Below are 26,996 nucleotides of genomic sequence, written 5' to 3'. Positions count from 1 at the left end.
CCCATAGGGAAACTCCATACCCATTAAATGATCACTCCCCACTCCCCTTCCACAGCCCTGGCCGCCGCTGTTCACTTCCTATCTCTATGATTCTGACTACCCTAGGGCCTCATAATCAGTGTTTGTCCTTTTGCAACAGGCTTGTTTCACTCAGCATAATGTCCTCACAGGTCATCCAAGTTGGGGGCTGGGTCAGAATTTCCTTCCTTTTTAAGGCTGAACATTCCATAGTATGTATAGAGCACGTTTCGCTTATCCAGTCATCTGTCGATGGACACTTCCGTTCCTTCCACATGTTAGTTATTGTGAATAATGCCTCTCTGATCATCGGTGTACAGCTTTCATCTGGAATAATTTCCCCACTTTTTTCCCACTATGTTAACTTTTTGAAGAGGTTGGGTCAGTTGTCATTCCACAGAACATCTTATATAATATTCCATATTCTGAATGTATCTGATTATTTCCTTGTGGTTTCATTTAACTTGTCTCTTTTCTCTGTATTTCCTGTACAATGGAAGTTAGCTTTTGCTTGACTAGATTTAATTTTTGCTTGATTAGAGGAGATAACTGGTGAGGAATTCTTTCAAGTACATTGTATTAAAACACCTGGTTGACCCCTGCTCATGGTGCTAAGGCTGATCACGTGGTTGAGATGGGTCGTTACATCCACACCACTCCACATGAAAGGGACGTTTGCCACCTTGAAGTTGGCAGACAGTCTGTGCTGGTGCACTTTTAATAGATGAGGCAGTTGCTGACATTCTGAGTAGGCTCTGACTTGGTTACCAGTGATCTCCACCGTTTACTGAGCATCCGCTGCGTGTACCTGACACATGTCATCTCATTTAGTCCTTTAGGGGTAGCAGTGTTGTCCCATGTTGTAGCTCAATGTAGGAGATCCTAGTTGCACTTCTGTTATGAAGCCACTCCTGCCTCCCTTTCCTCTGACCTCTCCCCTCCCACTGTGGATCGTGGTCTCCTCCCCCAGCTCCATGGCATGATGTTGGCACTGCCTTTCCAGTTTACTCTCTCCATGGGGTAAAAACTGGACTCTGGAGCAAGAGACTGCCTGGATTCCAATCCCAGCTCTGCCTGTCACATGTGACATAAACCTGGGTTAGTTCCTCCCCGGGCAGTTGGAGATGATTAAAGTACCTGCCACAGAGGGCTCTCCTGAGCATGAAAGGAGTTACTGCCTGGGAAGCACTTGTGTGTAATAAGTCTTAGCCTCGTTCTCTGTCATTCCTTCCTTGGGTCCCTGGAGACAGTTGCTCAGCCCCTGTTTTGCTTTGAAGGTTTTGCCATAATTCACAATAGAGAAACACTGGGGATGACTGAAAATCAGGTAACAAACATAAAGCAGTGACAGTGATTCTAGAGCGGGGTTGGCAAACTATAGCCCATGGGCCAAACCTGGCCTCCTCTCTACTTTTGTAAGTCAAGTTTTTTTGGAACACAGACATGCTGATTTATGTACATATTATCATCACCATGTGACAGAAACCATATTGCCTGGCAAGCCTAAAATAGCTAGTATCTGGCCTTTACAGAAAAGGTTTGCTACCCCCTGCTCTAGAATCTTAAAGAATTCTTAGAGTTATGGTCTCAGATCTCTAGGTAAAATCCCAGAGAAAATGCCACCTCAGCTGAGTGTGGTGGCTCGCGCCTGTAATCCTAGAACTTTGGGAGGCCAAGGTGGGCAGATAGCTTGAGCCCAGGACTTGTAGACCAGCCTGGGCAACATGGTGAAACCCCATCTCTAGTTCTATAAATTAAGTTTTAAAAGCTACCTCCTGCTAAATTCTTGCCTTCAGCTTTCACTCCCGGGAGTGGCATTTCCCAGCCTTCCCAGCTGGGAAAGTTCATTTAGTCTGCCTCTAAAGGACTAAATGAGATAATGTGTGTCAGGCACACATAGCGGATGCTCAACAAACACTAGTGACTGTGATCACTGGTAACCAGGTTACAGCCTACTCAGGATTTTGGCAAGTGCCTTATCTATTAAAAGGGCACCAACACAGACTATTTGCCAACGTCAAGGGAGCAAATGTTTGTCTCACATGGAGCAGTCTGGATGTTACCACCCATCTCAATCCTGTGGTCAGCCTTGGTACCATGAGCAGGGATTCAAGCAGATGTTTTAATATAAAGTACTTGAGAGAATTCCTTACAGGTATCTCCTATAATTAAGCACAACAAATTAAATCTAGTCAAGCTTCCTAGAGCTGAAGGCTGACTTCTTTATCTGAGGAGGCCCCTCCTGCAGATCTGAGGCTGGCATGCATGGATAACTGGTGGTTCTGGAGGCCCCTCAATTGGAACTGTTCTCTTTACTGTGAGTCTTTTCTCCCAGCCAGTCCACTGCTTTTGTTTTGCACAGCACCTCCCAGGTGAGCCAGCAGGGAGCCCCTGTGTACTCTTCTCTGCTGTCCAGCATGGATGTGGCCTATGGTAGAGAGACTGCGCTGTGGGATCACAGGCCTTTTCTGTATTCACATCGCCTGCCCACACACACTAACCATCACAGCTTATTACAGATATTTGACTTTTGCCAATATGTTTGGGCTCCTGCTGTTTGACCCAAATGGATCTGATTCAAATCCTTTCAATGAGAAACCTCAATTCCATAAGTTTCTTCTGCATTTTCACAGAAACAGAACACTTTCCTGAAGTCATTCTCTATTATGTGCAACTTATGTGACTTGATTTATTTCTTGATCTTTAAGGTAGTTTTTATTGATCTGAGGCATTAAATTGAATTCTGATATGAAAGAATCTTTTCCCTTATATATTATATTGTCTCCTAACCACTTAAGTAGCTGTTTAATCTTTTAATCAACTTGGTGTGAAGCTTCTTGAAATGATGATGGCAGTTCTCCTTGTATATATTTTAAAATTTTGGTATCAGACCTTCCCCTCTAATCTCTCTTAACCTTAAAAATTTTAAGATGTTTGTGTTCTTTGAAGCTACTTTATTAATTCAAGACCTATTTATTGAACTTCTGTGACTTGTCAGGCATTCTTCTAGGTACTGGGGACCCAGCATGTCAAAACACAAGAAATGGCTATATAGGCACTTACATGTGGTGCTTTTACTCATACCATCACTGCAAGGTTTGATATTCTTCAAGGAGTGGTATGGTGGGCGACTGTAAAAGTCCATTGAAGTCACAGAGGAGAAAATTGAAGTGGATCTGCAGAAACAGGCTCCATAGCAGAGGAGAGGGGAGCTCTGTGAAGAGGAAGGGATGATATTTCAGGGAAGGTCTTTGGGAAGGGGAAGGAGGTAACTCCCTTGGCTGGAAGGTCCAGTCAGGTAAGGGAAGGTTTTGAAGTCTAGGCTCATGCTAGTGGGCATCAAGGAGTTGTTACAGGTTTTTGCAAAAAGGAGTGTGGTCTATAGAAGGTGGCATTTTAGGAAGATAGTAGCTCAATGAACCTACAAAAAAATCTGAGACTTGTAGTCTGATCTAAGCCTGCAGCCAAAAGCTAGGGAGTCAGGTGTATGGATGGCGTCACCCTTCCAGCTCTCCATTCACCAGGTGATGGGACCACACACAGAGCATCCTGTGGAAAGACTAGAATCTCAGGGCTTTCCTACAGGCGAGGCTGCACAGGAACAGAGAGAACTAGGCTGACAACATGAGGCAAGATCTAGCATCCCAGAAATGAAACCATCATCATGTGGCATCTGAAGCAGGGCGTGAATTTAGGCCTTTTTTTTTTTTTTTTTTTTTGAGACGGAGCTTTGCTCTTGTCTCCCAGGCTGGAGTGCAGTGGTGCTTGACTCACTGTAACCTCCGCCTCCTGGGTTCAAGTGCTTCTCCTGCCTCAGCCTCCCAAGTAGCTGGGATTACAGGTACGTGCCACCATGCCCAGCTAATTTTTGTATTTTGGTAGGGACGGGGTTTCACCCTGTTGGCCAGGCTGGTCTCAAACCCCTGACCTCAGATGATCTGCCCGTCTCGGCCTCCCAGAGTGCTGGGTTTACAGGCATGAGCCACCGTGCAGGGGCAATTTAGGTCTTTTGAATGGGCTCCAGGATTGCAGATGTGTTCACTGTCCTTGGTGGTAGCCAAATGCCATCAGAAGAAATTAACTCATGGACTGTTTGCAGGGCATGGTGTCATCTCATGGTCTTCTAAATATTGGCCCCTACAGCTCAGAGACTAGATGATGGGACACTTGAAGCTTCTGCTCAGTATGCAGACAGTGTTAAGAATGGCATGGTGACAGGGACAGATCAGCATTCCTACTACACTCTGTTTTAAAATCAGATTCTCATTTTGTGTCAAACCATCCAGAACTGTCATCTCTTAGCTGTCTTTCTCACAACTCAAAGCGTAGATTTTCATGCCCAGAAAAATTTTCATTCACAGACATCTAATCAATGAGATACTTATAGTAACTGAAAAAGTACCCATGCTTCATCAAAAGGGCCTTATGCTTAGAGAGAGAAATGTTGCATTTCGTGGAGATTTTATAATTTTTTTTCTTACACTTGGGAAATAAGAATTTGGGCTTTTTTTCCTCCTTACCAGTTTTATCCATTTCTCTCTTGTGAATAGTTGCAGCCATTCTTCCTGGCATTGAAGTATTTCTGAAATAGCTCTTCTTATCTAGGCATAATTACAACATATCTATGAAGTACGTGACTCTATTTTGAAAATCAGCCTGTGATCTGCGCACATGCTTCTGAACACACACTTCTACCCACATGCAAATTCTGAGAGGTAAGCACATTGAATTAGGCAGCCACTTTTCCAAAGGAATAGAGTAATCAGATAGGCCACAGTTATATAGAATATCCGTTAGCATAAGGGTTCTACTAAAATATTTATTGCTTGACCCTGAGTTGGTGCCTATAAAGCAGGTACGTTCTGCACACCACTTACACTGTGACATGCTTGGTATCTGCCACTTATTTTTTCTGCCTTTTTTTTTTTTTAAAGCCACCATCTCCTTTTTCTACTTTGAAGTACATTAGTTACTATGGAAACAGTGATGTCATTGGTGGGGGTGAGGGTTAGTAACATCTACAAGGACAGTATAAAATCATTTTATTTAATGGGTTGAAATTTATATGACACTTGGGAGAAATTATGAGTATGCTTGAGAGAATGGTGTGGGTATACAACTGTAGCTACTATGATGCCTATGCATGTAACAAATCAGCATTTGTGTAGGTTGCAAACAAAAATATGGCTGAAAACTAAGAAACATGCAAAGGAGAGAAAATAGAAGGTCAGGGTATTCATATAATTGTTCAAGCTGCTCAGAGCATCATTTTCTGAAGGTGGCCTTCTGGTTAATACAAATATATAGATGCCCCTATATAGATGTGATTTATATCAGCTAATGGCCCATTTTTCTTCTATAGAGGTACTGTCATGGGACAGGTCTTTCGCTTTCTGAATGAAATTTGTGTCCCAGGCAGTAGTGGTTCAATTCTGGCATGCAACCAAGCACTTCATGAGATTCCTGAAGAGGATCCCATGGTCTCAGAAGCTCCAGACAGAGATTTTATGTAAGGACAGTTGTGTGTCGCAGCAGAGATGGTACAGTGAGTCCCAGGGAGGGTACCTGGATCTCTTTAATAAGATGTTCAGGGCTCTGTGGAGAATGTCTGAATGAAGCTGGCTGTGTTCCTCTTTCATTTATTCTCCTTGGAAAGAAAAAGTGCTCCAGATAGATAGATATGCTCCTCAACCTGCTCGTATGTGTCTCTATCTTCTATCTATCTATCTATCGATCTATCTATCTATCTATCTATCTATCTATCTATCTATCAATCTGTCTGTCTATCTATCTATCTATCTATCTATCTATCTATCTATCTATCTATCTATCTATCTATTTTGAGATGATTGTAGATTCACATGCAACTGTAAGAAATAATAGAGTGATCCTGTACACTCTCTACCCAGTCCCCCCTAATAGTAACATATTGCAAAACTGTAGTATAACACCACAATTAGGAAATTGACAGTGATAGGGTCCACCAACAGATTTACTCAGTTTTACCTGCACTTGTGCTTCTGTGTGTGTGTGTGTGTGTGTGTGTGTGTGTGTGTGTGTGTGTGTGTAGTTCTTTGCAGTTTCGTCACGTGTAGATTAATGTGACCACCACAACAATGAGGATATAGAACCTGCTGCACTTTTATTGCCACAGTCTCTCCTGCTCCCTAACCCAGGGCACCACTATTCTGTTCTCAATCTCTCTAATGTTGTCATTTTATGCATGTTATATGAATGGTATCATATAGCATGCAACCTTTTGAGATTGTTTTTTCACTAAGCACAAATCTCTTGAGATCCATCCAAGTTGTTGCGTATATCAATAATTCATTTCTTTTTATTGCAGAGTGATATTCCCTAGTGTGGAGGTACTCCTGTTAGTTAACCATTCACCTCTTGATGGCATTTGGATTGTGCTTATCTATTTAAACGGAAGTATTTGGGAGAGGGCTTTTGGGGTCCTAATAGCACAGAATCAGGAAGCAGTGTAAAGTGCCCCAGTCTCTGTCTATGGTTCTCTTCTTGGTTTTCAGCAAGGATCCTTCCAGAAGCAGTAAGGCCCAAATTATTTAGAGTGATGGAATACGGTGGAGAGAGCAGAATGAAGCGCAGAGAGCTGGCTAGCCAGGCGATATGTCGCCTTTCAAATTGGGCTCAGGATGGGGCTTGGGCTGAGGCTCTGTGTGCCCTGAGACCTGCATTCATGTATCTGCTTTTCTCTTACAAGAATTGATGGGAGAAGGTACTTTTTCTGCAGAGCCAGTGATCAAAGGGGATGTAACACAAGCAGCTTGGCCAGCTTGGTCCCTCCAACCCTTTTGGGAAAGATCAGTACCTGAACCCTTATTCTAGGACAAGAAGGAGAGGGAATCTTTTCCTTGGTCTTACTGATTGATTTTCATTTTGAAAAATGTTCCACCCTGCCTCTTTTTTTTTTTTTTTAATTAAATGCTCCAGGATTGTCTAACTGGTCATATGACAGAATTTAAACACCAAAACTATTCTCTGAATACGAGCCACAGGTCTGTATTTCTGGTTTGAGGTTGATCATGAAGTGGCCTGAGCTAACAGACCCAGTGATTTGACATTGCTCTTTCCTTGAAATGCCAGATAAAGAAAACATGTTTTTTTCTTTATCGTGCAGTTTATGGAACCAGCAGACTAACCCGCCCCCCTCCCTTGTCTTCTGCTACTTAAGCTGTTGACCTAAAGAAAGAAAGGGTTTTTAGCCTTGAGATGAAGTTAAAAGCCACTCAGAGAAACTGTTGGATCAGAAGCTTTTAATACCAACAGTTATCAGCAAGCAAGTCAGCACATGGCCTTTCTGTTGGAGCTCAATGGAGAATTCAAGTCCCCTGTGGTAAATAAGCCAAGTCTACCAGGAAGGGAAACACAAACATATTCCTCTGGCCCAGACTTTAGGAGATGGTTTTCTTAGCACAAGCAGCATGACTTCTTTGCTTGGCAAACTCCTTGTCATCTTTTAACACAGGAATGTCATGCTTGAGTGAGGTAACCCTGCTCCTTCCCTGGCCAGTTCTGGGTTCCCTCTCTTCTGGTCTCTTTTACAATTGACCCTATTATCATGCAAAACCCTTAAGATCAGTGCTTCAAGTACAAATGCTTTTCACTGGAGAGTTTGGTTCTAAAGCAGCCAGTGAGACCAATGTTATATGGAGGTGGAATATTAACTAAGAACATTCCCTTAGTTGCCTAAGGCAAGCAGTGCATTCCAGGATCAGGCAGTATAAGCAGTGCTTACCTCTGAACCCTGGGATCATGCTTAGCATGGTAATAGTGAGATCTGTGCACAGGAGAGGGCATGTGAGGACTGAAAGTCAATGTGAGGATGGGAAGTTTATGTCTCCCTTCTCAAGCACATACTCAGGATACGCATTTGCTAAGTGAAATTGTGGACAAACCATTCACACTCCTTAAATGATATATATTGAACCCGTTCATTTGCTTCTCTGTGTTCTTAGCTCCCAGTTTAAGGTTGGACACTTGGTAGCCTTTGGTAAATATTGGCTAAATGAATCAATGAATGATCAAACAGAGGGACATGAAATTTGCTAATACAGTATAGATTTGGGGGCTTCCCCCCTCCACACCCACCCCACGCCCACTATGTATGACTTCTTTTTTTTCCTTGAGATGGAGTTTCACTTGGTCGCCCAGGCTGGAGTGCAGTGGCATGATCTCGGCTCACTGCAACCTCCACCTCCCGGGTTCAAGCGATTATCTTGCCTCAGCCTCCCGAGTAGCTGGGACCACAGGCGTGTGCACCACCATGACCAGCTAATTTTTTTTGTATTTTTAGTAGAGACAGGGTTTCACCATGTTGGCCAGGCTGGTCTCGAACTCCTGACCTCAGGTGATCTGCCCATCTCGGCCTCCCAAAGTGCTGGGATTGTAGGTGTGAGCCACTGCGCCTGGCCGTGACTTCTTAATCCCACTCTGATTTTACTGAATATGTGCAATAAGTATAACCTCATCAAGTTTTCCTTGCAATTAGGCAACACCTGGTGTCCCAAAGAGATGTAATATCACCTTGTTCTTTAAGAAGGTGGTTGGGTTGCTCTATTAATGCCCAGTGAGTAAGCAAATGGCAGATGGGACAGCAGCCACCATGCAAGCCAGGCAGGCGCCATCCACTGTAAACAGAGAGGAGAATGGTAGGACTTGGGAAGGAGCCATGTGCTCCAGCCATTCAGATTCCAGACCTCTCTGTCAGCTCCTCTTAATCTCCAGGTTACTCAGATGCTTTGAGGCTGGTTGATAACAAAGTATCCCTGCTTCCCCTTTTTTTAAACAGCTGGCAGTAAGTGGTCTGGGTTTCACTTATATCAGGTGCCCGGGAGTCTTCCTGAGTGAAATTCACTTGTTTGGAGACTGAAGAGAGAAACTTGGTACTGGGACCCTAGAATCCCCTCTTTCTGGTTTGCTTTTTCACTCTATCAGCTGAGGTACCACAGGGGATGCCAGAGACCTGAGGCTTCTTGGTGGAAGCAGTCCCAGTTTGGGATCAGAACGTCCAATCCCTGACTGGTTCTCTTGCTCTGAGGCTGGGGCTCCCCTGAGGGATGTACCTTGCTTTGGCTCGCTGGGGCACTTAACCCTTTGCATTTTCTTACATGCAGTAGTCTTCCATAGGGATTTCCACCTCTCAGTTATTTGTAATTATTTTATGCCATTATATACCCTAAAAGTGGCTGTGGGTTCTAAATTCCAAGTTGTGATTTATAACACTTAATAGTTACTAAGGCAATGCACGTATACGTTGTTCATACGCTCATAATCATTTCATGTGTTTCACTGGGTTGTGCATAGAAATTTTGGTTCCAAGTATTTTTTGAAGCAGAACTATGTTTGTAATATCCTACTTACCAATGTAGCATCCTGATAGTATATCACAGTTACTACAGTCACTTCTCTGGGTCCACACCCCGTGCCACGCACCGTGTTACATGTATTTCTTCTGTTGTCCGCTTCATCCTCACACTGAGACACTTGCAGAAACATCTCACAGAGCAGGCAACTGAAGGGACCCAGTTTCAGACAAAGGTCTGGCCTGATTGGAAAGCTTCATCACCATAGCATCATACGTACAGTCACATTAGCGACCAAAATAATGATAAGAATAGTGATCATATCTAACACTGTTCTAAGGTTTTCCTATGGATTAACCTTTTGGATCCTTACAAAACCTTATGAGATACGTACAAGTATTATCTTCGTTTTGTAATGAGGATTCTGAGGTCCTGAGAGTTGGAGAAATTTTCTCCCTGTCACATAGCTTGAAAGTGGCAACACTGGACATCAAAAATGGGCATTCTGTTGGGTGCAGTGGCTTATGCCTGTAATCCCAGCACTTTGGGAGGCTGAGGTGGGTGGATCACCTGAGGTCGGGAGTTCGAGACCAGCCTGGCCAACATGGTGAAACACCGTCTCTACTAAAAAAAATAGAAAAATTAGCCAGGTGTGGTAGGCGGGCCTGTATTCCCAGCTACATGGGAGGCTGAGGCAGAAGAATCACTTGAACCTGGGAGGTAGGCATTTGCAGTGAGCCGAGATTGTGTAACTGCACTCCAGCCTGGGTAACAGAGTGAGATTCTGTCTCAAAAAAAAAAAAAAAAAAAAAAAGGTGTGGGGGGGCATTCTGACTTCAGAGCCTTTTTTCTAATGTTAAATTGTTTTAAAATAAAACTTACTGATTGATTCAGCACAGATTATGTGAATCACTATAATCAGAAATTATTATGAAATGTCTATTTTCTAGTATTAAATGAGGCTTAAGTGATTTTTCACAATCTGCATTTTCTAGAAAGCTTTGATAATTAGATTTCAGTTCTAATTGTGACATTTCTTTTTTTTTTACGTCATTGGAATTATTTGTTTGGATTAAGCATGTTTTTGTATGCTTACTCTATGCCAGGCCCCATGCTGTATATTTTCGTATATTATCTCATTTCACTTTTTTTTTTTTAAGCCGATTCTTTTAGACCTGAGGCAGCTGAGCATCATGGAAACTAGTCAGTGTCTATCTTAAAAACAGCTGGACCCCTGCTGGCGAGCTCACTGTATGTGTGATGTATTCCAGGAGCATGGGGTCTGGTTCCCTTCCTCAGTGAATCAGGAAAGCTTTCTGGGGGAAGGAGTTGTGTGGATTCTCCAATTTTTGCTCCTTTAGAAGTAAAAAGCCTTTCCATCCCTTATAGGGACACAGAAAGGAGGTGATGGGGGTGGTGCTGAGCCTCCCCCACTGCTCTGCATCACCTGGAAGGAGGGTGCAGAAGGAGCAGGGGTCTTTGTCTCCCTCTTTGCTCCCTTTGGCATCACTCTCCAGGCCCAGTAACGAAACCCCACCCCTGGCTGGGCCTTTTCTCACCATCTTCCTTCTCCAGGGCTACCTCCTGAGGGCTCACTCCTTAAAGGCAAGATGCAGTGGCTTCTCCTTGAGTGAGCTCAGAGGTCAGGGGCTCCCTAAGCTCCTATATCAAGAGACAGAGGACATCTGAAGCCAGAATGCCCTTCCCAAAGCTGCCGTAGCACCTGTGTCTCAGGACGAAGCCGGGCAGATGCCTCTTTGTTCAAGCAGCCAAACTCCAGCATGTCACAAATCATATATTACAGGAAAAGGGAACCCTTTGCTGCTGGGCAGCTGGGCCCAAGATCCTCACAGTCTTTTAGGGATGCTTAGAATTGGCCCTTGGTTGGTTTGTAGCATTTATACAATATCAACCCTTAAACTGATGACCCTTGAACAAGTGCATCGTTCTCTGTCCTTGATTTCATTCACAGTAGACAGTTTTAGGTAGATCCCTGCTGTGAGCAGACACATACATGCGGTCTGACAGTTCAGATCCCTTCGCCCTCCCCTCCCCTATTTTTATGGCTGCTAACAAATGGGTTGGACCTTTCTCTAAAGGCCTTTCTGGGCAGGTGATATTTGAGTAGATTTGAAGTAAGTGTGGGATCGAATTGTAAAGCTATTTGGAGCAAGAATGTTTCAGGCAGAGGGACTAGGATGTACAAAGGCCCTGGGGTTGAAACATGCTTGATGTAGTTGGGGAATGGAAACACCAGTGTGTCTCTAGCAGAGAGGGCGAGAGGGAAGCAGGGGAAGATGAAAGAAGAGAGGTGGGTGGAAGACCAGACCTGGCAGGACCCTGTGAGCCACAGGGAGGCAGAGTTGGTCCCTTTTAAGTATTGGGGCTGGCAGATCTGACTAGTACATTTCCCCAGTACTCTTGCTCACCTCTGCATTTTTTTGCCTTTGATTGTTCCCTTTCTTCAGTGTGTCCTGCGCTTCTCCTTGGTCTCCCTTAATTATGCAATGGAAAGTAGTAGCAGAGCACAAAAATCCCACACTGAAAGCTTAGAGGACTGTATCTTTTTCTTACCAGCTAACTCTTACTAATTAGAAATTGACATCAGTGCTTGTCTCCCATGCTTCTCTTTTAATTGAGATTTCCCTCAAGTCCTCTTAGGTAAGATCTGCCTCATATGAGCCCCTGGCCCACTGCACCTGCCTTGGGCTGAGTGGCTCCTGTTTGTCTCCACATCAGCGTGAGTTGTGTGAGTTCCTCAGCAGTGCTGCATGCCTAGAAGGCCCCAGTGAGCATTGACTTGGACCTGGTGAATTTCCTCTTTATGCTTTGCTCTTCCGAAGAGAGACAGAAAATCCAGCCTCAGCATCAGTGTTGTTTCTACGGTGTGACCATATTGATGTGCTTACTGACTCCTAAGTCACCTACTGGCACACAGCACAGATGCATCCAATGTCCTTATCTTTGAGGCTTTGCTTTTAAGACTTCACACTGACTACATCAATCTGAATAATCGAGCTTAACTCCAGACAAGAATTCAGGGGTATGATGTGATGGCCCTCTGTTGATTCTCTTTAAAAGTCGTGAATATGAGTAATCATGGGTATTTAATGAGCTCTCCAAGATGGCAGGTGCTGACAAGTGCCTTATATATTCTGTTTCTAGTCTTGCAATTTGTGTATTATCATTCAGAACCCCAGGCTTAGGAGGCGAAAGAATTCCGCTTACAGCTGAAGTTGCATTTGAGTGGGAGAGGGAGCAGGAGTTTATTCTCCCCTCTTTGTTTCTGCGTGTCTGTATATTGGCCAAGCACATTTCCAGTGGGAAATCCTTAGTGGCTTTTATGGTGTTTTGTGAGAGGTTACAGGGGACTGATATGTGAATGCCAGGTGTCATTATCACTGTCAAGTGTCTAATTCAGTGCTGGGTCATGGACAGGTTTAGAAGTGCCTTAGAATTCAGAGTTAATCCAGAGCGGGCCACAGGTTAATGACATTTTGCTTTATTCTTCAGTGCTTTCCTTTTCTCTTTAGAATATTATCGTCCCTTTTACCCCTTCTCCCTTCCTCGGCCATTTTCCCCAGAGGGCAGAATGGCTTGAGCTATTTCCTGCCTGAGTTTTGCAGTCAAGACCCCTGCCTGCCCAATTCCTGCAACAATGACCCTAAGGCACTAATTACAGGCCCCTCTTTGCCTGCCTGCCTGAGACATTGCAGCCGCTAACCCTGCACCCTTGAGGCACCCTCTCCATTCAGTGACATGGTACTGCCTGTGTGCACAGGAGCCCTGCAGCAGCTGACCCAAACAATGCTCATTTTCATTGTGGCATCTTGGCATGGCCTGGCAGCTTTGGCCTTTTAGAACCCAGCTGGTGCCAGGGTTGCTGGCCTGCCCTGCAGAGGTGATTGGCCACTTCATAATAATAAACAGATTTCAATCCTGGGAAGTTCTGAGGCCTGCTGTTCTCTCCCTGTCTTTTGTGTCTTTTTGATAAAAGATGTTCGAGGTAGCCACATGGTTTAATAAAACCAGGCTGGATGCAACTACCTAGGTTTAAAATATCATTCTGCTAGGCTAGCTGTGTGTCCTTGGACAAGTTACTTAACCTCTCTGAACCTCTCCTTCTGTTTCTCCAAATTGAACTTAGTAATACCTACACTACAGTTTGTACCAGGATTTAATAAGATAATGTTTGTGAAAAGCACCTTGTTCAGGTCTTATACACTGTATGTGCTGAGTAGATAATTAGTTTTCTCAGGCAGAGTCCCAAACAGAAGGAAAAGCCAAATAAACCCCATGATGTGCTGCATTGTTCTATGTAGTGATCTGTGTTTGGCAGATTTGAGATTATTTTAAACCAAAGTAAAAGAACTTTAATTATGCTCTTGTTTGTGGTTTGGTTGGTTGCATTAACTGATTTCAGAATACTCCCCGCCCTCTCACTGTTTCATAGTGAAGGGCTGGAGCTGGAAGTCAATACTTTCTTTGCAGAACTTCCAGCTCCCTCTGTCTCAGAGATGGGGTTGGCAGTGTCATCTGAATGGGGTGTGGGTTCAGAGACTGGCCTGTCAAATCAACGTGGGCTGCCGGCTGTCTTATTACATCCTGAGCATGTGTGTCTTGGGCCTTTATAGATATACTTGCTGTTGCCCTTTGCTCTTCATTCACTTAATTTCAGTCGTGCACATCCAGTTATACAAATGACGTATGCATAACTATTTGATTTTAACAAGCAGTTGGCTAAAGTGTTTAGTGTGACTCTGGAATTAAACTCCTTGGATGCCAGTCCCTTATACCAGGTTCAGAATAGTCTTAGGCATATGAAACCTCAATTTTTTTTCTACAAAATGGGTTAGTGATAGCACTTATCTCATAGGAAATTAGAAGGATTAACCTGTAAAAGCGCTCAACATACTACCTGCTATGTAATAAATCCTTAATAAAAATTACTTGTATTAATATTAGCAATAGCTGGCTGGGTACAGTGGCTCATGCCTGTAATCTTAGTGCTTTGGAAGACAGAGATGGAAAGATCATTTGAGGCCAGTAGTTTGAGACCAGCTTGGGCAACATAGTGAGACCCCCATCTCTATAAAACAAAACAAAACAAAGCAAACAAACAAAACAAACAAAAAACACCAATTAGCTGGGCACTGTGGCACATATCTGTAGCTCTAGCTGCTCAGGAGGCTGGGGTGGGTGGATCGCTTGAACCCAGGGGCACAAGGTTTCTGTGAGCTACGATCGTGCCACTGCACTCCAGCCTGGGTGACAGAGTGAGACTGTCTCTAAAAAAAAAAAAAAAAAAAACCCTACAATTATTACTAGCTAACATATAGCTAACATTTGTGTACTTGTTATTACAGAATAAATATATTCCAGCTAAGTGGATGTCGGTGGTTTTCTGCACAGTGAACTCTTATCATTCCTTGACTGGTGTGGTAACACTGGAGATGCATGCTCCTTAGGTGAATGTAAGTTCTAAATTGTTGCCAGGAAAGGACTGTGGGTGGCCCTGCTGGACCTGGAGTGCGTTTGCAGCACTTTATGGGCTTCATAGCACCTGTATGTCCCTGCTATCTCCCCCAAGGCTGTTACTTATCGCTCAGCACTTACCCTAGCCCTTCAATTTTCCTGGGTCTCTGGTCCAGAGCTCACACTGCCTCTCCTTATATCCCAGGGGTATCTTGACCTTTGGTAATGGGCTGTAAGATGTGTACATTAGTCTGAGGCTCCGTGCCTTATAAAACACTGTGCTGGGGCCGGGCGCGGTGGCTCAAGCCTGTAATCCCAGCACTTTGGGAGGCTGAGACGGGCGGATCACGAGGTCAGGAGATCGAGACCATCCTGGCTAACACGGTGAAAACCCGTCTCTACTGAAAAATACAAAAAACTAGCCGGGAGAGGTGGCGGGTGCCTGTAGTCCCAGCTACTCGGGAGGCTGAGGCAGGAGAATGGTGTAAACCCAGGAGGCGGAGCTTGCAGTGAGCTGAGATCTGGCCACTGCACTCCAGCCTGGGCGACAGAGCGAGACTTTGTCTCAAAAACAAAAAACAAAAACAAAAAAAACCACTGTGCTGGCTTGTTCTGTGAATTGACTGATCTGGAAGCTCTGTAAGGTAGGCTCATTTCAAATGCAATTGCTGTTCGCTTAGTGTCATATATAGCATAATGATTGCACCTAGAATCTGCTTGTATTGTCTGCATAACTGTAGGGTGGATCTGGTCTTGCTCTCATATAAGAAAAGAGACAGACCTTGTTCTCTACATGTTCCTTTAGGCAGTTTGCCCAGGCAAATCAAGCAGGCCATTAAGGTGAAAGTATGATAGTTGAATTTTGCTCTTTTTCCATAGCTTGTTTGAATGATTTCATTTTGCATCATTCAGAACTGTTGTCATTCTATGATGTCTAGTTCATAAATACCATTTGCCCTGGGCAATTTTCTGTTACATTTAAGACTAACCTACTTTAAGGGAAAGATAGCCTTTCCTAGTCTAGTCTGCGTATCCTAGACTGAGTTATGCAGTCTGGGAAGCTTGCAGCATTAATTTCTTGATAGAAACAAAATTTGTTTACATGCCCAATATTCTACATATGTTTTTGTATTTTACTCATTTTATGACTATAAATATGGAGGCATATCAGCATGTATATTGTGTAAATATGTACACATTTAACATGTGGAATATAGTAGGACTGAGGTTGTTTTGCCTTGTGTGCACTCAGTAGTCATTTCTCCCCAATGTTTTATTATTGAAAAATTTAAGCATAAAAGTTGAATTATACAGTTAATAGCCATACACCTGCTGTCATGATTCTGCAATTAACATTTTGCTGTATTTGCTATATAGTTGTTCATGTCCCCATCACCATACTCATCCATTTTCATCTTCTTGCTGTGGTGGTGGTTGTATTTTTAAGTAAGTTGCCTGGTCCTTAATCGTGACTATGTGCTCGGCTTGCAAGAAACATATATCCTGAACCTTTCCTGAACCTCTCTCTTGCAGAGACCTTGATACCTACTCATGATTGCCAGAGCCCTCCCAGTGGCCTCACCCAGAGCTCTATCCCCTATGGCTGGCATCTACAATTCTGATTCTTACTGTGCATTTCAAAGCAAGGATGTTCAAGATGTTGTATCTATCATTTGACTTCCTCAGATGAAGAGACTTAACTGGAATTCTGAGAAAATGCTTTCTGGTCCCCATCCCTTAGCACAAGCCAAATAAAGCCTCTGTCTTTTAAGGCTCTGATAAATACCAACTCTTAAAGGCAGATTGATTTAGCCTCTGGTTATTTTCCCCAGAGTTCTCTGGTCTGGGCAGCCTCCCTCACCTTCCAGCCAACCAGTCCAGGTTGACCTTGGAGGAGAAGGAGCTCTCTGCTGGTCTGACTCACTGGTGCCTCATTACCTCCCTGGCTGGACTGCGAGGCTCAGAAGAAAGGAAGGCATTACTGGGTGGGGCCTACCCATTCATTTTTAATTAAAAGCTTTTTCCTTTATGATAATATCACAATAATTGCCATGTAATGTGTGCATTCTGTCAGAAAATAGTTGTGAAAAGTTAAAAACTTGCCCTTCATACAATTACAGAGTGAACCCGAGTCAAATACTATTTTATTTAACTCATTCATGAGGGAACCAGTGAGTTGGTAAAGCCAGCTCAAAGAAGCTTTTGAGGAACTTGGCATTTATTGGCATTTTGGAAAAAAAAATGTTAGAAGAGAACCATTATCAGGTAAGTGTGGGGGAAATTGTGATGGACCATTCAGATCAGCCACAGGTACCATAGCTTCAGGAATATTGCCAGCAGAAAGCACCCAGCTGTCAGCTCCCTTTAGGACTGCCTTGGCTGAAGACAGCCACCTTGTCTGAAGTCAGGCTTTCTTCCAGGGCAGCCTGCACCTGATGTCTGATCCATGAGCAGATAAAAAGAGCAATTCTCTTACCACTGATTGAGTCTCTTGAAGGTCACTTATCCTGTATTCAGAACTTCCCATAGGGTCAGCTAAGCCTTCTGTTGCAACTGCATCCCGTCCCCAATTCTCACTCTACCCAGACCTGCTTCTTTTCCTGCCTCTTTTTTTTTTTTAACTTTATTTTTTATTTTTTATTTTTTTTTTGAGGCGGAGTCTTCACTCTGTCGCCCAGGCTGGAGTGCAGTGGCACCATCTCGGCTCACTGCAAGCTTCGCCTCCCGGGTTCGCACCATTCTCCTGCCTCAGCCTCCCGAGTAGCTGGGACTACAGGCGCCCGCCACCGCGCCCGGCTAATTCTTTTGTATTTTAGTAGAGACGGGGTTTCACCGTGTTAGCTAGGCTGGTCTCGATCTCCTGACCTCGTGATCCACCCGCCTCGGCCTCCCAAAGTGCAGGGATTACAGGCGTGAGCCACCGCGCCCGGCTTCCTGCCTCTTATGTAGGGGTTCTAGGTTAGCCTCTAGAGTACCCCTTCATAGACTTGAGGCCCACTAGTGTTGATTCCAGGGTCAACTTCATGGGAAATTCAATCTCTACAGATACAAAATTAGTGAATGTCTTACAGGGTAATGTTTCTTTGACTTTGGGGTTTATCTTTTCTGCTGTACAGCAATCTGTAAGTTAACATGCAGCTTCACTGTGTTCGTGCCCTTAATATATAGTAAATAGTAAAATCAAACCCAGGTATATTCTTCTGCATCAGCGTTTGACAAACTTACCATGTAAAGAGCTGGATAGTAAATATTTCAGGCTTTGCAGGCCATACTGTCTCTGTTGCTCTCTCACAACTTAACTCTGCTGTAGCCGTGATGACTACACAAATGGGCATGGCTGTGTTCCAGTGACACTCTACTTAACACAAACAGGTGGGGAATGGGATTTGGCCTTGGGCCATAGTATGTGGACCCCTGTCCTAGATAAATAAGTAATCCTGGGTTGGTCTATTAAACAATGTTCCAGTATGACATTGAAAGGACAGGCTGCCCCCTCCCCCCAAGCTTTGCCCTTTTGACGCTTGTAGAATATGATGTGTTCTCTCCCAGCAGCCTACAAAGTGCTGATATTACCACTTTGCAAATGAGGAAACAGGCTCAGGAAAGGTCTCCATGGTCTTTACTACTTAAGAAGATGATGGTTCTTGAATTGAACCTGGTAGATCTAACACCGAGGCCCACTCTGACCCCACTCTTATCATCCTACTTTCCTCAGTCATGGGATGCACTGGAGCAGTGTTTTTCATCACTATTTGGAGAAAAGCACTCAACAAACAGAGCTGGCTGCAGATTCATAGAAGAAAGAGGTATCTGAAGAGTCCCTGCCCACGGCCACCCTCTCCTTGCCATGTGCCGTGGAATTGTCCCAGAATAGGCAGATTTACCTGTGAACAAGGCAACTGGAATGGAGGTAGGACTTATCCTCTGGCTCCAGAGGAATTTCCCAGCCTGGATAGTATTTTCCTGACCTGCATTTGTGATGTGAGTAGGAGGTAAGAACAGCTTATTCCATAAAGGCATCCTGGCATGGAGTGGAGCTCTTATCTCAGCTGTGCCACACACTGACTGTGTCAAGCAAGCCCCTTGGTCAGCCTGAGACTCTGTTATCACAGCTAAGAAATGTGGAGGATCTTCCGTCTTACTCAGCTCTCTTTATAAATGTTCTTTAACGCAGGGCCTAGATTCCAGTACTGACTCCGTATCTCACCAGCTGCGTGACTACTCCCCAGTAAGTTTCTGAAATCTCTCTGTGCTGAAATGTTCTTGTATGTAAAATGGGGATAATAATAGTATTCCTTTAATATAGCTAATATAACAATAAAATGAGTTAATATATGTTAAGCTGTTAGAACAATAACCTGGTGCATAGCAGGTGCTATGAAAGTGTTTTGTTACTGTTATTTTTAGCACTTAGTATGATACTTGGTTAGTAATCGGTACTGAATAAGTATTCTTCAATGCATAAATGAGCCACATAACAAATAAGCATTAGAATAATTTGTAGAACTCAAATAGAGCTTTCTGCATTATCGGAAGATGCCTTATCTCTGCCCTTCTGCAAGGTAAACACTAACTAGCCACATGCAGCTGATGAACACTTGACATGTGGGTAGTATGATTAAAGAACTGCATTTTACATTTTATTTCATTTTAATTAATTTAAACTTACATAGCTACATGTGACCAGTGGCTGTCCTGTTGGACAGCCCTGTTCCAGAGGCTCAGAGGTTGGGATTCACTTGGTCTGTGTCATAGTTGGTTTGGACTGCTATAACAAGATACCATAAACTGGGTGGCTTAGAAACAACGAATATTTATTTCTCATAGTTATGAAGGTTGGAAAGTCCAAGATCAAAGTACTGACCGATCTGGTATCTGGTAAGGGCCTGCTTTCTGCTTTGTAGATGGCACCTTCTCATTGTGTTCTCACCAGGCCAAAGAGCAAGGCAACTCTTTGGGTCCTCTGTTATAAGGGCACTAATCCCATTCATGAGAACCCCACCCTCACAACTTAATCACCTCCCAAAGGCTTCACCTCCTAATACTATCACACTGGTGATTAGGTTTCAATATACAAACATTTTTAAAAGGATACAAACATTCAGACCATACAGTCTATTATCAGCATTCCTCAAACATCCGTGGGTGGTTAACATGTAGCCAGAATTGAGAGTAGGGCTAGAACTTTTAGGCCAGTACTTTTTCATCTATTTATCCATCTGTCCATCTATTCGACAAATGTTTGTTAAGTTCCTGTTATACATCAGTTACTTTTCTAGGAACTAGCAATCAGCAAAGATAAAGTCTTGGCTTTCAAAGAACTTGTATGTAGGTAGGGAACAGATGATTGAAAAGCACACAGTGAACAGGACACTTCTGGACAAGGTACTTGAATGCCAGGAGGACCAAAAGAGGATGTTGCCATAGTGACTGGCTTGGAAGCGAAGGTGGTGCTGATCAAAGGAAGTCTTTCTTAGGAGGGGACGTTTGAGCTAAGACCTGCTTGGGGAGAAATCAGCCTTGTCATGATCTGGGATAAGAGTGTTCCAGGCAGATGCAGTAGCACATCATCTCAAGTTGAGGATGGGTTTGATCTGTTTGCAGAACAGCAAGGCAACTGGTGTGGTTTGAATGGTAAACATATGGGATGGTGGTAGGAAATGAGGTTGGAGAGGAGGGCAGGGGTGGGGGATTTTATAGCATCTTGCAGGCGAGGGTCCGGAATTAGGATTTGATTCCAGGCCCATGGGGAGCCATTGGAAAATACTGAGTAACTTGCCGTGATGTGACTTTTGTACTCAAAATATCTAATTGCCATGTAGTGCGCATGGACAATGGGGGAAGGCATGGCAGATGTGGTGGTATCGCAGGTGAGGGGACAATGGTCATCAGGTCATAGGTGGTGGCAGTGGAGACAGAGGAGTGGACAGATTGGAATCTGCCAAGGTAGGGACAACTGATGGGTGGATTAGATGTGTGAAGGGAGCAGAGCCAATGGAGGAGGGTCCCAGCACTGTGTTGCCGTGGAGTGGACAGTGGGGCTGAAGACCCCTGTAGCCTGAGGCAGCGTTTTGACTTGAATGTTCATATGTACCACTGGGGATCTTGGTAAAATGTAGAATTTGACTTTGTGGGTCTGGGACAGGGTCTGAGATTTTTGAATTTCTAAAAGACTCTCTGGTGATGGCAGCTACTCCTGCTGGAGCCCCCCTTGACCTAGCAAAGGCTTACTCACCCTCACCCTGCATATGCTTCTGCCACACAGAGGCACAGAACAGTGAACCCCCAGAGGGACGGGGAGTGCATAGAAGCAGGTTGTAGCTCGCCTGCAAGAACTCTCAAGAATCAAGCTTGACTCTGTTGTTCCTCATCCATACCTGCATCCTGGACTTGTGGCTGTGAGTCTGCAGAGACTCAAGGCATTTGCTTTGTGAGGACACAGAAGTCCCTGCTTTTTTGTTTGTCCTTTGGGAACAGAGTTCCTGGGCAATTATTTCACAGCTTGTAGCAGTGTAGGTATATCTCTTCAAGTCCAATCTTTAGAAATGCTTTGAGGGGATGTATTTTACATGAAAAAGAAGCCTTTAAAGCAAAATGAGCTGTGGGCATGAAGGCAGTGTGACTCCCTGTGTATAACAACCCTGTGCTAGTAACACAATGAATTTTCTTGGTGTCTGGGAGTAATGACACTTTATCACTAGAGATATTAATCATATGATGATCAGTTTCAGCAGAAAGGAAGTTTGACTCTGAAGTAGTTCCTCTAGCTATGGGTTCATTTCTTTATGAAACAATGAACCAGGAAAGGAAGTATCAAGTAGTTTAATGTGATACATATTTGTTGCTATACCAGGCCATAGGATTTAGGGCTGTTTTAAAATGAGTGTATTTCTTGTATAGAAGGGGCTAGCTCAACCATAGTGGTCATCTAGGGCTTGCACACGATGTTTTATTGAGGCAGGACTTCATATGGAAGCTTTTTGTAAATGAAACTAACACTTGATTACTGGGAGAAAATTACTGTGACTAGCCATCTGGTTTCCCAGCCAATATTGTTGATTTGTAGTGCTTCTAGTAGTTCTTAATAATCTGTCTCATTTTGTATGATATGAGATACTGCAGCTATTTTCTTGACTTCCTCCAGCCTAAACACTTAGGGTTATTGCACCAAGTATGCACTCTAGCTTTCTTCTATCTAATCTTTTGAGTTGCCAAGTGCCGCGGCATTTATCGTTATAGATTATTAAATTATGTGTTGTTTTCCATTTTTATTATATTCTTCACTTCTAATAAATGCAAATCTTCTTTGCAGAGCCCACACAGATTTTTCAAAACTAGGCAGTGTCAAGGACAATGAACTGTGTAGACCCATCCTTAATCAAAACTACCAATCTCCTTTCTTGTTTTCCAGTAGGAAGCTATTCAGTTAAAAGCACTCAACCTGTTTGTCATTTTGCTCCTCTAAAGAAGTCTAAATCCTCCAGTTCTCAATGTTTGTGTCTCCTATTTGTTTCTCTTCCATTTCTGCAATTATAGCGAACTCCAGAGACAAAACAGGCATGGTTTAAGAGTCCTTAATGAAATATCTGCAGTTCATAATATGGTTGTCGAATTAAAGCAGGGCCTTTTCCTGTGTTGGAAGAAATGCTCCCGGCATAAGCATATGCACATCTCTTAACTCTAGAAACCAGCATGTTACATCCTGGATGAGGACTCAGAGTGATGTCCCCATCACAAAGCTGAAAAAACTTTTCTTTATCTGCCAAAAAAATAAAAGTCAGATCCGTGGTGCAGTCACGATTGCTTCTCAGAGGTAGACTCCAGGTAGAACTGACACTTGGAGATTGATAGGTTTGGTTGTGTCCTCACCCAAATCTCATCTTGAATTGTAGCTCCCATAATCCCCAGATATGGTGGGAAGGACCCAGTGGGAGGTAATTGAATCATGGGGATGGGTTTTGCCATGCTGTTCTTGTGATAGTGAATAAGTCTCATGAGATCTGATGGTTTTATAAAGGGCGGATCCTCTGTGCATGCTGTCTTGCCTGCTGCCATGTAAGACATGCCTGTGCTTCTCTGCCACCTTCCACCATGATTGTGAGGCCTCCCCAGCCATGTGGAACTGTGAGTCCATTAAACCTCTTTTTCTTTACAAATTACCCAGTCTCAGGTATGTCTTTATTAGCAGGGTGAGAACAGACTAATACAGAGGTGCTTTTTTCTGGAGGGACACACTGATTAGTGTGAATAAAGGTGAGTGTTATGTAAGATGTTTATCATCAGGACATGCTGTATCTTGTAAGAAAATAATCCAAATGGTACTTAGAAAATGTCTCAGTGATACCAGCCACGATGCTGAGGAGAGGTATTATGGGCTTTTGGGAGCCAGATAGTCCTGGGTGAAACCTGTCTCTGCCACTTGTAGCTCTGTGATTTTAGGAACAATATGTAACTTTTGTGATCTTTAGTTGCCTCTGGAAAATCAAGATGATAATGCCGTTTTAGCAGCTGGAAAGTTGTGAGAAATCAAAGTAACCGTAAGATAACTTCCTACCACACTATTTGCCATTGTCTATACAACTGTTGCTTTTAAAATAAAGACGGACTGGATGTGGTGGTGCACACCTGTAATCCCAGTACTTTGAGAGGCTGAGGTGGGCGGATCAGGAGTTCGAGACTAGCCTGGCCAACATGGTGAAACCCCATCTCTACTAAAAATTAGCCAGGCATGGTGGCAGGTGCCTATAATCCCAGCTACTCAGAAGGCTGAGGCATGAGAATTGCTTGAACCCAGGAGGCAGAGGTTTCAGTGAGCCAAGATTGCGCCACTGCACTCCAGCCTGGGCAACAGAGCTAGACTCTGTCTAAACAAACAGACAAACAAACAAACAAACAAACCAAACCCCAAAAACATATAAAACTAGATGTTCCAACTAATGTCCTATCCTGGTTTTTAACTTTCTTTGGATCGAAATAAAAAATCAACAGCCTTCTTCTGATTTCTGACAGATTCTTTTGTGCTGGTGCCTTTGACTATCTCAAAACATGACTGCAAGTGTTTTCCCAGCTGATGAAATGCTGGGACTGTCCTCTTGATAAAGTTAGTCTTCCTGGACAGTGGTGGCCGAGTGGATTGGTTTGCTCCCATGTGCTAGGTTGAGTCTACCCTGCAGCGTCGGCTCCAGCAGGAGTGTGTTAAGGGCAGTGTTGGATCAGACTGTTCTCTCTATTTTCTGACCTGCCCAGGCATCCTGCAAATGGATGACATGTGAGCATGAGGATGGGTGCGGGAGGCGAGAGGGAGCTGAAACTGCAGGCCAGAGCCAGGCGAAGTTGAGAACAAGAAGAAATTTCTGCTCTACACACACAGGGTTTTTAAATTAGAAAAATATCATGCGATGCAGAAAGCAGGGGCTCATGGTTTGTTTCTGATGTTCTTGGCTTGCGTTAAGGTGCCTCTCTCGACACATTTTCTAAGTGAGAAGTTGGAGCTAGTGTGACCCAGTTAACGTTATAGGGCTCCGTCATTTCTGGGGATGCATCTGGTGACCATCCATCGTGTAGCAAACACCTGCCTAAGAACAGAGCTGTGTCCCTGCATCACTGGTGCACACAGCAACATGCTCTAAGCTTGTTGATCCCTAGTTAGGCAGTAATCACTTTTTCACTGAGATTAAGAAGGCCTTGTTCTGTAACTGGAGAGACAATGCCTCTATTCTAGAAGCTTGAGATCACAGTCTTTCCAGAGAGTGCATTTCCTTTTACATTTGCTAATATTTCTGATACTGTATTAGACTTGCTTGTCTATGCAGTTTCCCCAAACAATGTGTCTCTCTTGGCTTTCAGCTTTTATTAGACACAACCATCTCATTTCTGTAATTGTTCTCCTGTCAGGCCTGGCTCCATTATTCTCTGGCCTCCAGAGCTATTTGAGTTTCTTCTGGAGGGCTGAGAAGGCTGCACTCGATTCCTCATTTCCAGTGGATCTGGGAAAACTCAGCTAAAGGAATTTAATATTTCGATCCACAAGATACTAACATCTTCAGTGGGTTGGCATCTTCTTCTTCCCTTAACTGTAAGACTCCAGAGCATACATTTTCAATGGAGGTGATATCACTGCTAGTGGAGGGAAAATTACTTCTGGCTGGTGGAGGGAAGCAAAAACTTACTCTTTTTATGTATAAAGCAAAATATACATATTATGCATATATAGAGAGATTTACATTTTATGGGTAGTATTAAAATTTCATGGGGGGACAATTAGGAAGAAATGTCTAAAAAGGTTCTTGGAGGTGATAATGAAGAGAGGTTAAAAAACACTGCTGAGAATTTTATTCTTCATGGCTCATACTACCCAGTCACAACAAATAATGTGTAAAATGAAACGCTTTAGTTTTCTCCTGGGGATGAAGAGTGGCCAGGTGCCATAGGAGAAGGAAGGAAGAGCTGGTGTGTTCCCAAATGAAGAGCAATTCAAAACTCCTTGGGGAAAGTCATCCATGAGGTTTAAACAGCATTGGGATCTCCCAGAGGGTTTCAACATACCAACTCCTGGGTTCTGCAAGTGTACCCCAGAAACATTCTAGAACTCTGGACAGCACTTAGGTGATTCCTAAATATCCAGGCCAATACAAAGTCTGTAACCTCTGATCTAGAACAAGGAGAGAGAGTGACTTAGAAGGGAAGCTAGTTTAGTGTGGGGGGATGGGGCTATTTTGCAGGCATTTCCCTAACTAACTCCCTTCACCTCTGTGCTTTGGTAAACTAGACAGTACCTGGTTAGTTCACCAACTGTCCCCCTACCTTTTCCACTTTGATGCATTTGCTTATTAGGTGGTCTCTACTTGGAGTTCCCTTTCTTTTATCATAACCTAACAGCATTTTATTTACTCTATAAGATGTGTGTAGTTCCAACGTGACTCCTCTTGCAGGAAGCTTTTTGTGAACCTCTCCCAGTGCTGCTCCATTTTTTCATTGCATTTACCACATTCCACCTTACATTTTGATCATTTCTATGCATTGTCTTTTTTCCATTTTATTGAGGTATAATTTATATACCATAAAATCTGTCCATGCCAAGTATATAAGTCAATGGTTTTTAACAAATTCATAAAGTTGTGTAGTCATCAGTGCACTCAGTTCTAAAACATTCCATCTCTTCAAAAAGTTGCTCATGCCCAATTGTGGTAAGTTCCTGTCCCATCTCCAGCTCCAAACAACCTACTTTCTTTCTCTGTAGCTTTCCATTTTCTGGACATTTCATACAAACAGAATCATGCAATATATATAGTCTTTCACATCTGGCTTCTTTCAATTAGCATATCTTTTTGAGGTTAATCTCCATCATAGCATGTATTAATAGTTTGTTCCATTTCATTGCCACTACTATTCATTGGTATTGGAATTTAGTAGCTACTGTATTTTTCAGGTTGTGTTGGTGTTATGTTTTTGGGCATATCACATTTTGTTTCTCTATTAACCATTCATGGATGTTTGAGTTGTTTCCAATGTGATGTTATTATGAATAATTCTATTTGCTGCCAATATAAATGTATGTTTTTAATTCTCTTAGGTAGATACCTGGGAGTGGAATTACTGGGTCATGTGGTAAATTTATGTTTAACTTTTTAAGAAGCTGTTCAACTGCTTTTCAAAGTGGCTGTGACCCTTTTATCTTTTATGTTCCCACTAGCAACATCTGAGTGTTCCAGTTTCCTCAGATGGAGGTGAATACTTTGTATTGTCTGTTTTGTTTTGTTTTGTTTTTTTGAGACGGAGTCTTGCTCTATCACCCAGGCTGGAATGCAGTGGTGTGATCTTAGTTCACTGCAACCTCCACTTCCTGGGTTCAAGTGATTCTCCTGGCTCAGCCTCCCAAGTAACTGGGATTACAGGTGCATGCCACTACGTCTGGCTAATTTTATATTTTCAGTAGAGACAGGTTTCACCATGTTGGCCAGGCTGATCTCAAACTCCTGACCTCAGGTGATCTGCCCATCTTGGCCTCCCAAAGTGCTGGGATTACAGGTGTGAGCCACCGTGCCTGGCCTGTTTATATTTTTCATTATACACATTCTACTGGGTGGGTAGTGGTATCTAATTGTGACATTTTACTTGCATTTCCCTAAAGACTAATGATGCTAAGCATCTTTTCAAATGCTTATTAGACATTTG

At 43.4% G+C, this 26,996-nt stretch overlaps 1 protein-coding gene across 12 annotated transcripts in view; it reads left to right on the top strand.

Annotated features, from left to right (window-relative positions):
• LOC105479340 (solute carrier organic anion transporter family member 3A1) overlaps window positions 1–26,996 on the top strand; it is a 324,288-nt gene that overhangs the window by 21,113 nt on the left and 276,179 nt on the right. Inside the window, exons 1-2 of one of the 12 annotated variants that reach the window (XM_011737285.3) lie at window positions 18,712–18,732; window positions 18,997–19,050. The exons of the other annotated variants lie outside the window; for them this stretch is intronic. Of the exons in view, the coding sequence (XP_011735587.2) occupies window positions 18,727–18,732; window positions 18,997–19,050 (60 nt within the window). The 5' untranslated portion in view covers window positions 18,712–18,726. Of the gene's footprint in view, window positions 1–18,711; window positions 18,733–18,996; window positions 19,051–26,996 lie in introns of those variants that run through there. 12 annotated transcript variants of the gene reach the window in all.

The sequence above is a fragment of the Macaca nemestrina genome, chromosome 7 (genome assembly GCF_043159975.1).
Source record: "Macaca nemestrina isolate mMacNem1 chromosome 7, mMacNem.hap1, whole genome shotgun sequence".
Lineage (NCBI taxonomy): Eukaryota > Metazoa > Chordata > Mammalia > Primates > Cercopithecidae > Macaca > Macaca nemestrina.
The sequence above is the reverse complement of the archived record's forward strand: the minus strand, read 5'-3'. Positions and strand labels throughout refer to the sequence as shown.